Source organism: Polyodon spathula, chromosome 8 (genome assembly GCF_017654505.1).
Source record: "Polyodon spathula isolate WHYD16114869_AA chromosome 8, ASM1765450v1, whole genome shotgun sequence".
NCBI lineage: Eukaryota > Metazoa > Chordata > Actinopteri > Acipenseriformes > Polyodontidae > Polyodon > Polyodon spathula.
The window spans coordinates 15546338-15562373 of record NC_054541.1 but is presented as its reverse complement, the minus strand read 5'-3'; the positions used below and the strand labels follow the sequence as shown (position 1 = coordinate 15562373).

Sequence of the window (16036 nt, the reverse complement as noted above, 5' to 3'; positions counted from 1 at the left end):
CAAACTCCCAATATAAAAGCAGCGAATCAGATATCAGCATTTACACTGAAGCATTACAAACAAATTACAACTCTGTTGGCTTAAATAGTCTGATAAAGTTAGATAGTCTGAATTTCTATTTGTTTGTGCTCATTTCTTGTACTTTCTGTTTCTAATCTTTAGGAGCTCCCTGTATGCAAAGACCTACATTTTCTACATTTTCTTTCTCGTTTTCTTGAGTCATGTAAGATCTCAAAGAATAGTGTTGACAAACCTCTTTTAGGTAAAGCTGGATCTTAGAGGTCCCCCAATTGTCTCCCCTGGTAAAAGCACAGCCATGTGGTGTGCAGGGTAAGTCACACAGTCAGGGGAGTGCAGGTTCACGTCCTGGCTGTTCAAAGTCGCCGGTCTTTGGTGAGGATTCCAGAGGGAGCGTCGCACTGGCTTTTGTGCTCCCACGGGTTAGGGATGCAAACTTGACAGGGTCTGTTCTCCTGAGCAGCTGTGTGGGGAATTGCTGCTGTGAGGAAACATGATTGGCCACTCTAAATTGGGGAGAAAATTAAATCAAGTCATATTCTATTTATAAAGAGCCATTCACACCAAAGGCATCTCAAGGTGCTGTACAGCAACAACAATGAATTAAAAACACAGTAAAGGCACACTAGGATAGCAAAGCCAATGTATAGAAGTAACAGTTCAGCCTCCCTAACAAAGGTAGGAAGGGCATTCCATAACTGTGGTTCTCTGTGAGAAAGCCCTTCCACCGGTTTTAATTTTATTCACCCTCGGGACAATCAAAAGACCTGCGTCCTGTGATCTCAGTGAATAACTGGGTACATTTGGGGTGAGTAAAGGCCATTCTGGGTTTTATAGGTTAGCAACACAATCTTAAAATCAATTCTAAACTTCAACGGGAGCCAATGTAAAGAAGTTAGAATGGGTAATGTGTCCCCTTTGCTAGTTGTAGTTAGGATCCTATCAGTGGTATTTTGGACGAGCTGAGTTGATACCAGAGAGGTGCATTACAGTAATCAATCCTGGATGATACAAATGGATACATGAGTCTCTCGGCATCACATATGGAAATGATGTGTCTAATTTTTGCAATATTTTGCAAATGATAGTAGGAAACTTTAGTAACTTCTCTAATATGTTTCTTAAATGACAAAGCGGGGTCAAAAATAACACCTACATTTTTATATCTGATCTAAGACCTGAGGTTCTAAGGTTACTAAGTTCAGGCTATTGTAAAACCACATTATTTGTTTTTTGGAACCCACTAGCATAACTTCAGAAGATTAATCCAGCACTTCATATCTGCTAGATAAGCCATAAGTAGCCCGCCAGCACAAGTATATCCTGGCATAACAATGGCAATTCACCCCATGTCTATGGATAGTGTCACCCAGAGGAAGATATATATATATAGTGAGAACAAAAGTGGACCCAAGATAGAGCCCTGTGGGACCCCATATAGGACATCAGATCTTTCAGATATGTTGTCCCCATAAGAGATAAACTGGAATCTGCCTGCAAGATAGGACTTAAACCATGAAAGAACAGTGCCAGACAGTGTATTCTAGGTGCTTAAGTAGAATGGAGTAGTCTACAGTGTTGAATGTTGCACTTAGCTCTAAGAGAACTAATACTGAAGGAAAGCCAAGTCAGAGCTGAAGAGCAGGTTGTTAACAACTCTTGCAAGGGCTGTTCCAGTGGAGTTCTATGGAATCCAGACTGGAATTTCTCCATGACTCTGTTTAGAGTGATATTTTTTTCTAGTTAGGTTGCATCTACTCTTTCTGAAATTATGTTTAAAAAAGGTAGATTGGAAATTTGCCTAGTTAGTAAGGACTTGAGGATCCAGGTAATTCCATAGTACTGAAACTGCCCTTGTTAAAGTTACAAACAATTTTCTTATGGCAGCTGACTCGCTGAGGTACATTATCAATTTAATTTCTTTTGGATCTTAGTGCTGCATTCAACACTGTAAATCATGCTATCCTACTTGATAGGTTAGAGAGTTTGTCAGGCATTTCTGGCATTTCACTAAAATGATTTCTGTCTTATCCTACTGGGCGTCAACACTTGTCAGTAATGGTATTGTGCTTGAGTTTAGATACAAAATGAGAAATTTGGGAGATATTTTTGATCCTGGATTAACTTTTGAACCTCATGTGCAGAATACTGTTAAGACATAATTTTTCCCCCTTAGAAACATCGCTAGGGTGCAACCTATGCTTTCTGCTTCTGTAGCTGAAAAGCTGTTTCGTGCATTTGTTTTTTCTGATTGATTATTGATGATTGATTATTGTAACGCTGTGCTTGCAGGCGTCTCCAAAAGCACTCTATCCACATTACAACATGTTCAGAACTCAGCAGCTTGTACCCTGACAAGGTCACGTGCAAGCGATCATATCACGTATCACCAGTCCCTGCACTGGTTGCCTGTGAGGTTTCATGTTGATTTTAAAATTGTATTTCTTACTTTTCAGGCTTTACATGGTTTGGCTCCACAGTATTTATCAGTCTACACCCTTCACGCAACCTGAGCTCAAATGATCTTGGATTGTTATGTGCTTCCTCTGTTCACCTGCGTTCTATGGATGACAGGGCTTTTTGTTGTTATGCCCCAAAACTTTGGAACACCATTCTTAAAGAGATCAGGGATTCTGCCACTCTTAATGCTTTTAAAACTAAATTAAAGACCTACTTTTATAGAAAAGCATTTTTATGACTGTTTTTATTTTCAGTTTATTTGTTTGTAAAGTGTTTTGAAATGTTGCTTTTAAAGGTGCTATCTAAAATAAAGATTATTATTATTATTATTATTATTATTATTATTATTATTATAATAATTATGTTTTTTAAGTACAGGTTTTGTCACAGCTATCTTAAGTGCCAGTGGTACTGTGCCCGACAAAAGTGAGCTATTTACAATTTTTTAACAGTAACAGTATTGAAAATATCTTTTAAGAGTGTCAGGGGAACAAGCAGTGGTTCTCATCTGCTTAGCTATTGTTTCCAGTTCCTCTAAGGTAATTGCAGAGGTTCTGCATGGTATCTGTAGTAGTTCAGCCTCCTGAGTAGAACGCGTCAGTGTGATTTGGTTTCTAATGGCCACTATTTTATTGTTAAAAAAAGTTTAAAAAGTCACTGCAGCTAAGTGAAGAATCAGACTTAATAACTTGTCTACAGTGTTAAAAAGAAACTTAAAATTATTTACATTAGTTTGAATTGAATTTGAATAATATGCTGAATAATATGCTGATCTGGTCAATAATATGCCTTCCTGTAATTGGCCTGATGGTCCTGCCAAGCGATAAAATGAACATCCATCCGTTTTTTTCAAAGGTCACTCTCAATGTCTAACACATCAGATAGTATAGTAAATATTAGCCAACTTATCCTCTGATAAGGAATTCGGGAGCAGAGTTGTGTATCATTTTTCAGAAAATTTGATAGCAGTCATAAAATTGATAGCCCAGTTTTAATTGTATGGCGGGTGATATTAGCAGATATTAGCAGTGTATCAACCTCAGACAGAATGGGAAAATGGTCTGTGATGGTGAGGTCTAATCTAAGAATTTTTTTTACAGCTAAGCCACAATAAAACACCAGATTCTAGGGTGTGGCCATAATTATGTGTAGGGCCATTAACATGTAATACAAAATCCAATGAATCTAATAGTCTAAGGAATTCTAATGAATTAGAGTCAGAAATAATATCAACATGGAAATTAAAATCACCCAGTAGAATAATCCTATCATACTTAACTGGCAGTGTAGACAGAAACTTGGGTGGATGGTAGACTGTTTTTAACATGAACAGGATGTCAGCTATTTGGAGTGAGTGTAAGAACTTTGAAGGATGAATATGCTTAAACAATATCATGCATTATATGATGTTCTTTGCTATAAACTGTGGCAAGTCCACCTCCCAACCCAATAGAGCGAGCTTTTTGAAAAAAAAAAAAAAAAATTAGGAGGAGATGCTTCGATGAATGATGTATTGTCATTTACCCCAAGCCAGGTTTCCGTGACGTAGAAAATATCAATATTTTTATCCTGAATGAAATCACTAATTAGCAGAGCCTTGTTTGACAAAGATCTAACATTAAATAATCCTATATGTAGATTTGTCCACGCTAAGCATAGGGTTGAGCGTGGATGTGGATTTAATTAGGAAGGTGATTCAATGAATGTCTTCCAAACCACACTGTGGGAAACTCATCTTGAAGCTAGAGGTTTGATTTAGTTTCTCTGGGAGACTTAAAACTATAGACCAAAGTGAAATGTACCTCCTTCTCTACAAGTTCATGTTTATCAATTGGGTATCAATTTGTTTGATCTCATTCATAGCTACAGTGCCGTCTAGCTGCGATCAGTTCATGCAAGTTTGACATAGATAGCATCACAGTTTAAGCAGGTTTTAAATGTTAACGGCTTGTAGCTGTTTTGAAGCTAGTGACAGTCACGCAGCCCTTTCTGGTCCATTTACCCTGGTTTGCATTGTTTATTAATATGCTTAACAATGCTTAACTATGCGTTCACTGTGCTATATTGCACTTTGCTCTGTTTTTACTATAGGAAACTTTTATGAGGGTTATTTAGTATTTTCTATTTATTTGGGAGATGCCTTTATCCAATATACTTCTCCATACAGTACAGTACCCCTCTGTGCTTTGCAGTGCTTACCTATGCTTTATCATGCTCTCACTTTGCTTTTTAATTTTGCTCTGCTTTTATTATGTGAAACTTTTATAAGGGAATCACAGCTATTTTTGCTATTTATTATTATTCATCATATTAAAGATGTAGACGTTTTATTAATATGGATCAGAACTATTGAAGATAATAGAAGTTTCCGAGGTGCAAACATTTCAGTCTTGTGAACTCCCTCCATTCTCAATGTGTTTGGAAGTGTGGGGTGGTACTGCAGTGTAAATGTGCACTATAGGGATCTCCTTGCAATGGTCTGATTAATGTGTGTTTAGTTTGTATGTCAGTGGATAGCAGACCCTTTTCTGACTGATCTATTGTTGTAGAAGACAAATGCAATCTTTTAGGTTAAAGACTGAGTTTCACTTGATCTCATCATCCATTATAAAAACCTGAAGGGTCACATGATTATTGAGATTTCTTCATTATTTAATGCTAAATCACAGTTTTCTTGGTGTCTTTTTCATAGACTTCTGTGCACCCATCTCTGGAAGGAGGGAGGCAGACTTTGTTTACACGTCAGTTTGTTTAGATTCCTAAAAGGTAGTTGAAAAAGAAAGATAATTTATAATCAATTTTCTTACATTCTATTAAGATTAGTAATACCCCACTCCCTTCCTTCCTTGTTAGAGATCTTTTAGTTCTTGGTTTTGTACTTTAATATCAATGTAGATCAAAGGGAATTCTAAGTGATACTACAAAGTCTTTAATAACCCTTTAATAGAGTCACTGGTTAATTGAATCACCTGCCAATTCTAATCAAAACTTGAATTGTCCTTCGATGAAATTGTCCCTTTCCTTAAAGTACTGGGTTAACACCCAAGACTGTTCTTGCATCTCTTTCTGTTTTTACTAGGGGCGTGCTGATACTAGTACGAGTTGCCTTTCAGAAGTATTTATCAGCAGGTATTCAATAAATCCATTTACTGATGTGTTGATTTCAACACCCTCACATGTAAGCAGTGTTTGTGTTGGTGTTTTTTGTGTAAATGTGTTTATTTTGTACTAGTACCAGTCTTTCATTTGCTTCCATATTGTGTGGTTCATACAGTAAATATTTATTCCATCGTCTTCATCCAATGACACCATTATCTTTATTCCTCTTTAAATGTTTAGTTTGAGTGATTTGTTTAGCTGCAGTTAAAGGGTGTAAGAGCATGTAAGCTCACAGAACCTGTGTTGAACAAAAGGAAGACGACAAACAAATATTTGGTTTTGTTCTAATTGAATAATTATTTGGATATTTATGATTTACTGCTTTGTGAAAAGAGAGTATGGTCTCTACAAATGGAAATAATGCTTTGAAGAGATTTCTTTAAAAAAAACAACAACAAAAGAAAAAAAAAAACAAAACATTTTTTTCTGTCTGTGTGTATAAAAGCCTGTCTTCCACAGTAGCATGCTTCCCCATTTGGACTTTGGTGAATGCTCAATGCTCCTCCTTCATTCAGGATCCTTGAGAGTGTAACATTTCATTACTTCACTGCAAAGAACACTCAACCAGAGCAGAGCTACCTGGAGTGCTGTGCAGCCTAGACTCTCTCTCTCAGAAAAATGTGATGCCTTCTCAAAATAACCATCACTCAGGCAAGGGTATGCAAAAACATCTTGGAAACATTTGAGTTGACTATCCTTCAGACAAACCCTCTATAGCACATACCTCTCCCGAGGCTATGTCCGATTAGTTCCTGCTTCTTATTATATGTAGTCTATTCTATGGGGAGCCCAGTTGGAACACATTTGCTGCTTCCCAGGGAGAGAGGAGGCACTTGCTACTGAGCAGTAGTGAAAAACTAATTACTGTTAGTTGGAGCACTGTTTTGTTTTGCTCTTATTTTAAAAGTGTCTCTTTTACGCTCACCTGTGTGCAAGAGGTGAAGCTGTGGAACCAGTTCCTACACAAAAACCAATACAGCTTATTGTTCCTGAAGGACTTGCCCTTCCCAAATCCCATCTCTCACACTCCAAAAATTTAACTTTTGGAGTAAAATGGGGTTTAACCTCAATTAAAAATCACATTTTCTGAGTAGAACTTAAATATACATACTGTATCAAATATTTCAAATCAGTGCAGGCAACAGCATATTTAAATAAACAGAACAGGAGGTGGAAGGTTTTTTTTAATATGTGAGGATGAACGTTCTAGACGAAAAACATCTTGGTTTTCTGGTTTGGCTGCCTGACTTGTTTTGGGCAGCTATTTCTGTGAGTATCTTTATTTTCAGTTGAGATGAAACTGGAGACGGTGCTAGAACGCAAGCCCTGCCAAGAAAGCCAGAAAACAAAGCCCGAAGTTCTGCATGTTTGACCCTTTCAGTGGGAGTGGATATGTGAAAGTGAACCGCTGAAGTCAGTTTGTCATTCTCCCTTAATTGTTTCCTGCTATAACTTGTGTCAGTTTTAAAATAAATATCAAATGCAGATCGTATTTCCACCAGTGCTAAAATCAGCTCTCCTAACATAAATAAATACATAAAAATGTGTAATGTTTTTTTTTTTTTTTTTTTTAGATGCATCCCTTAATATATAAAAGCTGCATCTCCCTGCTGCAAGTAAGTTTCAATTCCAATTCCGGGACTCTGTCAGTCCTGTTTAAGATTTGCGAGCTGGCAGGACTCAATCTGAAGGTGAGGGTAAAGAAGGAGCGGGCTCTGGAGGCAGGGGAGTGTTGAGGAGGTACAGCCAGTCTTCTACTGCAGGTGGAGCAGAGAGGTCGGGTGGGGGTGTAGGGATAGATGAGGGTCTGGAGGTAGCTGCGTGCAGTCTGGTCAAGGCATCAGTAGGCAAGTACAAGAGTCTTGAACTGGATGTGAGCGGTGATCGGGAGCCAGTGGAATGAGCGGAGCAGTGGAGTAGTGTGGGAGAAGCGAGGCAGAGAGAACACCAGGTGAGCGGCGGAGTTTTAGATGAGCTGGAGCGGATGGGTGGCGGACGCAGGGAGGCCGACTAGGAGCGAGTTGCATAACTCTAGGCGGGAGAGTACCAGGGCCTGGATGAGGTATTTCGTGGAGTAGTTGGTGAGGAAGGGTCGGATTCTTTGTATGTTGCTCTGGAAGAATCTGCATGTGCGTGCTAGAGTGGAGAGGTACTAGGAGTAGGAGAGGCAGGGGTCCAGGGTTATTCTGAGGTTCTTGGCTGAGGAGGAGGGAAAGTGGTTAGGCAGGACAGCAGAGAAATGATGGTATCCTGCTCACTCGAGGGTTTTAGAGAGGAAGGGTAAGAGGGAAACAGGATGGTGGGGTCTGAGGAGGGAGGTGATAGAGGCTTGTTTGAAGGCAGAGGGAAAGGCCAGAGAGGAGAGAGGTGTTGAGAAGGGAGAAGATGAAGGGGAGTAGAGCAGGAGCAGCAGCTTGAAGTAGCTGAGTGGAGAGGGGGTCCAGGGAGCATGGGGTGTGTTTGTGGCCCAGGAGAAGGGAGAACAGGTCAGAGTCTGAGAGGGGAGAGAAGGAGGAGAAGGAGGGTGAGTTAGTAGGGGAGACAGAGGGTGTTAGCAGGAGTAAGAGCTGTTAAAGAGTTTGCGGATATCAGATTTTAGAGGAGAAGAAAGAGGCAAAGTTGTCAGAGGAGATAGAGGAGGGAGGAGGAGGGGTTGGAGGGTTGAGGAGGGAGGAAAAGGTAGAGAATAATTTCTGGGGGTTGTTAGAGGAGGATTGGATAATAGATTAGAAATAGGAGCATTTGGCAGAGAGTAGAGGAGGAGGAGGAGAGGAGGGAGCAGTAGAGGTCTAGGGCAGCAGGGAGTTTGGTTCTCTTCCATTTCTTTTCAGCAGAGCGCAGTTTGGTTCTTGCTGAGCAGAGCAGGAGCTCCAGGGTTGAGGAGGGGAGGGGCTGGCAGGTCAGGAGGTGAAGGGACAGAGGGAGTCGAGGGAGGAGGTGAGGGAGGAGAAGAGGGTGGAGGTAGCAAAGTTTACAGAGGGTTGGGAGAAGGAGTCGATAGGAGGGAGGTGAGAGAGAGCAGTGGAGGCAAGGACAGAATGGGAGAGAGAGCGGATGTTACGGCAGGAGATTACAGAGGGGGTAAGTGGAGTAGAGAAAGAGGGGAGAGACAGAGCAAAAGAGATGAATAGTGATCAGAGAGGTCCAGAGGGGTAACAGAGAGGGTGGAGGGGCAGCAGGCCCTGGAGAAGGTGAAGTCCAGTTGACGGCCAGCTTTGTGGGTAGAAGGGAATGGAGAGAGAGAAGTTGAAGGAGTGAAGCAGAGGAAGGAATCCAGCAGAGTGAGTGGAGCTGGAGAGATGAATATTGAAATCACGTAAAAGGACAGTTGGGGTAAACAGAGAGGGGAGGGAAGAGAGGAGATAATCGAGTTAATCAAGAAAGTGAGTGAGAGGTCCAGGGGGTGGTAAAGTACAATTAACAGGAGTTGAGAGGGAGAGGTTTGTTGGACAGCATGAAATTCAAAGGTGTTAACAGAGAGTGAGGAGAGGTCAGAGGGGACAGAAAAGAGTAAGGAGAGGAGGGAGAGGAGAAGACCAGTCCCACCTCCCCATCCAGTGAGACACGGTGTGTGGGACAGGACTTAGAAAGAGGACAGAGCAGCAGGAGTTACAGTGTTTTCAAGAGAGAGACAAGTTTTAGTGAGAGCAGGGAAATTGAGAGAGAGGTGGGAGGCAAAAGCAGGATGAAATCAGCTTTGTTAATAGAAGAGTGAGTTCCAGTGGGCACCAGAGAGAGTGCGGGAAGGGAGAGAATGGGAGGGAGGAGAAGCAGAGGGATGAGGTTAGAGGGGTTGGGGGAGCAGCCACAGAGAGAGGACAGAGGACGGGAGTGAGAGGACAGAATAACAAGCATGTGAGAGACAGTCATAGGAGGACAGGTGAGACAGATAGGTACAGTAGTAGTGGTTAAAGGCTGCTAAACTGTTATAAAGACAATACTTAAGCAATACAATAGTTTCAATGGGACCACACAACAACAAAACACTGTGTGGAAACCAATCAAATTGCAAATCAACCTCTATTCAATTTAACCACACTCACCTGGTACTAATCACAAACAGTAGATCACCTAATTAAAACAACACCACCTTTATAATGTTATTTAAATACAGCTAATGTTAATTACTTGAAGCAGGATCACTTACCTATCCTACTCTGACTCTGGCAACCTGTAATTAATGCTACTGGAGCAGAAATACTGATAATGACGTACAGCCCTCTCCTAAACCTGCTCCCTAGTCTAGCCCTCCCTAAATCAATAGCTTGTTTCACAGCATTATACATTCCATCCAGACAGTCTGGAGTAACAAAGGATGGGCTGAAACAAATAGATTAACACCCCCTTAATCAAGGCAGTTCAAAGCAGTTTGGAACTCAGGAGGGGTGCATTTCTGAAGGGGAAATGCCAGTTACATTTCCTGGGGCACATTTCTCAGGCGCAAAAGCAAAGCTGAATTTCCTAACAGTTTTATAAAACGACTAAAAAACCAAAACATCTGTCAAAAACAGACAAGAGACTTCGTTGTTGGAAGGAGCAGTTATTGTTCCCAGCAGTTTATTGCTAGTTTTTATGCAGTTAAAGTAATTATTACCCCTTACCAGGGGATACAGTAGAGACAAGCATCAGTATGTACACAGTCACACTCAGACTTTTACATATCTCCAGAGAACCGCTTGTCAAGGACCTTCTTTAGCACAAGAATGTATCATAATATTGGGGTATAAGGAGTAGTTTTGTCTCAATTTTGGCTTGTATATCATGATAATATCTTCGATAACCTGCAGCAGCAAGGTTATGAGTGTCTAAAACAAAATAGAAACCAATGAAATTAAGTAATTTTATTCAAAATAGTGTTCAAGCACTGAAAACCTTTCACAGTCATGATGGTGTTTTTTTCATAGATGTTGTGGACTAATGTCTATGTGGACTGAGATGGACTGTAACACCATTCACTCTCCAGGATGGATACTTAATCAAAAACTTTTGCACAGAAGACTACTAACACTGCTTCTTATTACTGTAATAAATGTATTGTAAAAAAAAACAAAAAAAAAAACAAACATGGTTTTACCTTTGCTTTTAATTTTCTGCTCACTATTGACAGTAACATATGAAGTTATCAATTTTATTACAACATGATCTATGGTGATATGTTACAGGAATGGAACTAAGACTCCTACTGCATAGCAGTTTCACCCATTCCAGGTTTTACTACGAGCTTGATTAGCTACAGTGCATACATAACAAGCTCAGGTGTGTCTTATTAAACTCCTAGTAAAACCAGGTATGGATCAAACTTCTATGAAACTTGGAGCCTTATGTCCCTGTATTATATGGAATGCTGCTAAAAGCACAGTGAGTTTGTTTGTTTTTTTGTTTTTTTCTAGTGAGCTCTGAATAAAACAAAACTATTTTCTAGCTACAAGCCTTCATTTAGTTGGTTACTTGAGGGACACAACGTTCCTTTTCTGGGTGTTTGTGTTGGTTCTTGAGGTATTGGCATTCCCTTGGCGTGAAAGGCAAATTACAGAGTCCTGCAGTGAAACACCACTTTGAATTTCTGGTAAAGATTTTGTCCCACAGGGTTCGACACACAATGTAGCAAGCCGACTGAAAACTAGATTTTCATTTGTTTTGTATTCATTTCATCTTTGGTTATCGTAGCTCTAGTTTTTGCTGCTCCAGCTGAACTATCCGTTACTTAAAAGAAAGTTTTTTAAGAAGTATGCAGGACAAAAAGAAATTCCGCAAACTTGCTTTTGTCTGTTGCTTATTCATTGAGGTAAGAAGTTACAGCAGTGTGCTGTATTTTACATTTTCTACATGGTTTAACTCTTTCATAACTAAATTCTGCAGTGAATAATCTTATAAATTTAGTTGTTAAAGTAAATGTATATTAAAAACATACTTGTAGTCAGATTAAATTTTTGAGTAACTTATCACACTGAGATATTACTTAAATGTATTTTTTAATATTGACAAGTGATCAGACTACTTTTCAGGGCCAAAAGTAAAGACTGTTTTTCGTTACTTCAGTTGGAAATCAGCCAACAAATCTCATTGTGTTAAAGTTTTATGCTGTTCACATGATCTGGTATGTGTGTTATTATTGGCAAAAGTAATATAAAAGTAATAAGTAATCACTAACATATTACTTCTGTAATACAGTAATCATTAATATGTAATAGATTACTTTTTGGAGCCAGTGATCAATGGTATGTAACTTTTTAAAGTTATTTTCACTGCTTACAAATGTATCAAATTACTCTTTACAAAACAAACAAAAAACATTTGTATAAATAAACGTTTTGTAATATTTTAAAGTAATTGTTTGCAAATACTGTACAACCATTTATGACTGAATATATATATATATATTCATTATATATATATATATTATATATATATATATGATATATTATATATATATATCTATATATACATATACACAATACACAAGCAGACAAGCTCCAGCGCCCGCTGAGTATGCTGGAATACTGTCTCAGGGCGCGGTGGAAAGAGATAAGCAAGCACAAGTCCGCGCCACCTCTGAACCTCGTTCGTTTCTTGGAGATATTCATTTATATATATATATATATATAATTTATATATATATATATATATATATATATATATATACACACACACACACACACACACACACACACACACACAGAAATACAACGCATTTTTTGCTTACTACAGTCAACTAAACAGTTTGAGACTTTTTACAAATTTAACATAGAAAAATAATTTTTAAAATGATCAGATCAAGTGTAGCAGGCTGGTTTGTGATTTGCCTGAAGCGGTGAGTTTAATAATTACATACAAAACCAAAATAATTGCAGTATTTTCGTGTGTCAGCGGCACCCAGACTGATTGTATGCAGACCTGTGGTTGTTAGCGATCCTATCACCTTCTACTGGGATGTCTGATTATTGCAGATCGGATAAAGATGACTCAGCGGTCGGGCGCTGTATTCTGTTGCGTTGTAACACCTTTGTTTTCAAGAAGTAACTTTATCATGTCTAGAGAAGCTGCTGAGAGCGCATTGGATGAGTGGAGAGATGATGACTTCATCTCTATTGGTGTGGGCGTGCTCTCGCTAGTGTAAATCAACCAGATTTCTAGCAGGGCTGCTAGGTTAGTCTGCATTTTAATACTGGAACAGCACCACCTATCTACTCGGCTCAAGCGGAAATGGTTAAACTTTACAGTACTAGGTTGCTGAATCTACTTTTTAGCTGAAAACTGCTTGGTTGTGTTTTTTTAAAGACCGTGCAGCTCAGCGAACGTTACGTTAATTTTGTGTTTGAATTGAAAAAAGTGATTAAGCACGACATTATATATGCCGGTTACTTTGCATAGACACTGTTTTTTGACTTGGGACTCGGGTAATAGTGAGGCAGGTTACTCCGCGTCGCCTGAGAGCTGGAAGTTTTTAGAGACGTTTGTTTTGAATTAATTTCTAAGGGATTTTGGAGCGTTTATTCGGAACGGGGGCCTTATTATTTTCTGTCTTCGATGACGTGGACTAGCACGATGAGCAGCGGCTACAGTAGTTTAGAAGATGATTCTGAAGAGTTCTTTTTCACTGCCAGGACATCCTTCTTCATGAAACCCCTGTCCAAACCGAACATTTGCAGAGTAAGTATACCCACACCGGGTCTAAACCTGTTCATGCTGTGTTTGAGATTAGTGTGGCTAATCATGTAAAGCGTGTATTAATATCCACTGTTGCTTAACAATTTAGCAAAATTAGCCATTATTATTATTATTATTATTATTATTATTATTATTATTATTATTATTATTATTATTTCGAATGTGAAACACGTTTTGATTTTGTCTTTAAAATGTAGCTGCCATTTGATTGGTTCGTGCGGTCAATGTAAACTGCTTCAATAAGATACCTAGCAACAATATACCAGTACTTTAGCAAACTTTGTCTGAATAAAAAAAATAAGTAAATAGATAGTTCTTTAGTAAATATCAGAAGTACAGATCACTGGGAAGCGTTTTAAAGCTTAGTCTGTTAAGTCTTGGATACAAATGAAGGCACCATATTGTTTGATTGTGTGTCTGGTAATTAGCACGTTGATATAAACTCGTTTTCTCGTGGTTCTGCGTTTCGAAAAACACGAGTTGGCGGCATTAGCCTCACAAACACTAGTGTTGTGCAGTTAATAGTCGAATGGAGGGTTATTGGGTTACGTTGATTAGATTAGGTTTAACACGAGAATGGTGATTACAACAAGGTGATATGAACACCGCTGTACTGTATATTTAAAGCAGCACTCAAATGATTTTTTTTCTCTGCTGATGGTGGGGAGTGACGGTCTGTACACTGCCTGCACCAGATTAGCCCTGCTTTCCTCCTTTTGGCTTGTTGCCAGTTTTTAACTTTATTTGGTAATTAAGTAAACTGCATTGCCGCCCCACCAATTTAGGCTTTTGCATGAGGGGTGGTACTCGTGTAGAAAATGATAAACATACACTAATATAGTTATATGCTGCAAAGCCAGATTTAAATTACTCTGCGTGCATTTGTGAGGGAATAAGGGGTCCTGTCTAGCAGGAATGGAGACTGTTATTGCACAGCAGTCTCACCCATTCCAGGTTTTACCACAAGCTTGATTAGTCCCAGCATATAGGCAACAAGCTCAGGTGTTTAGACTCCTAGTAAAACCAGACATGAATCAAACTGCTGCGGGAGTCTTATTTCCATCCCTGTCTAGCACTATAGGATAATGTGATTTTATCTGGTTATTTGCTCAGCAGACTTGGTGCACGGTTGTTGGTTGAAAAGGCAGAACGCAGTAGTTTCCCAATTGCTTTAGAATGAGGAAGGACCTTGTGTAAGAAGCCAGGAGATCAATAATTCATGCAATGGCGTTTGTGATTAATATTGGGAGGGTTGTGCTGACACTTCCATTTTAACCCCTCTGTTCCCACCGTCTTATTTAAAGGAAACAGCAGTTTGTGATATAAAATACCAGCCACTGAAAATGTATATATTCCAGGGAAGGTAATAAGACTCCCATTGCATAGCAGTTTAACCTGTTACTGTTACCAGTACACTGGCTGGTCAAGTTCCTATTGAAACCTGGAATGGGTGAAACGAGCAAGTCACTTAACCTACTTTTCCTCTGTTTTTTGGGTGAGACGCTGTGGTAAGTGACTCTGCAGCTGATGCATACTTCACACATCCTAGTTTTTGAAAGTCGCTTTGGATAAAAACGTCTGCAAAATAAACAGATAGTCATATTTCCATCCCTGTACTGTATTTGGCATTAATAGGGTTACACTAACCTGGTTTAGAAAATAGTTTAAAAAGTAATATTGAAAAAAGACATACTAGTGTCGCTGTATTAAATATGTTGAACATGCCACACATTCTGTAGAAATTCTTTTATGCATTCAGATATTTAGCATTTAATTTGAAGGGCTGAAGATTTTTTGGCTGGTGGTATTTGCATGTGAAACCTCTTCACTGACACTCCCACACCCAGCCTGCCTCTGCAGACAATAGCTCGTGGGGATGTGGAAATTCCAAACACGCTGTGGAAACTGTTGGTCGTTCGCTAAAAGCAAATGCTCAGTGGTTTTCTTACCCCCTCACAAAATGTAGCACAGTGATGGTGGCAAAATTAATCATTATAACAACAGTACAGCAAACTTGTAAGTCAGCACTGTTAAGTTTTTCTTTGATTCGAAAAGTCAAGTGAATTGGACTATTGTGTGCACTTCAGAATACACAGCATGGAGGGCAATAAGACTCCTTTTGCATAGCAGTTTCACCCATTCCAGGTTTTACTACGAGCTTGATGAGCAATCGTGTGTATAGCAGGAGGGCCGCAGTGTCTTCTGGCTTTCGTTCCACGCTGAGCTCCAAATTACTTAACTGATTTCATTATTTGATTAACTGGACACATTTAACACTTCTCTCCAGACATCCAAATGTTTCCTAGGTAGTGTATCTTGAATCAAGTGCATTTTTTAAATCATCAGCTGTAAAAGACCTTATTAAATATGTCCAATTGAACAAATAATTAATTGAGACCTTAAATTGGAATGAAGACCCCGCTGGAGTTTGACACGCCTGGTGTATAGGTAACAGGCTCAGGTGTGTCCCATTAAACTCCAAGTAAAATCAGGAATGGGTCAAACAGCTATGCAGTGGGAGTCTTGTTTCTATCCCTGTACAAGCACAGAGTAAGCATGGTTTTCCTGAGAGTCTATTTAATTCAGACGCTTATTCATTTCCCCTTTACCAAAAGAGCTACAGCACACGCAAAGCAATAGACGAGCTGGATTCAATAACTTCTGCGCATTTAGCAAATAATTCACTTTGCACACTGCAAATCCATTCAAATGTTCCCTACAGTTTGTAATG

The 16036-nt window shown here is 39.3% G+C and overlaps 1 protein-coding gene across 2 annotated transcripts in view; it reads left to right on the top strand.

Moving 5' to 3' along the window:
* Positions 1 to 16036, top strand: part of LOC121319507 (ras association domain-containing protein 3-like) — an 82663-nt gene that overhangs the window by 39082 nt on the left and 27545 nt on the right. Inside the window, exon 1 of one of the 2 annotated variants that reach the window (XM_041256999.1) lies at positions 12809 to 13287. The exons of the other annotated variant lie outside the window; for it this stretch is intronic. Coding sequence (XP_041112933.1) covers positions 13165 to 13287 — 123 coding nt within the window. The 5' untranslated portion in view covers positions 12809 to 13164. Of the gene's footprint in view, positions 1 to 12808; positions 13288 to 16036 lie in introns of those variants that run through there. 2 annotated transcript variants of the gene reach the window in all.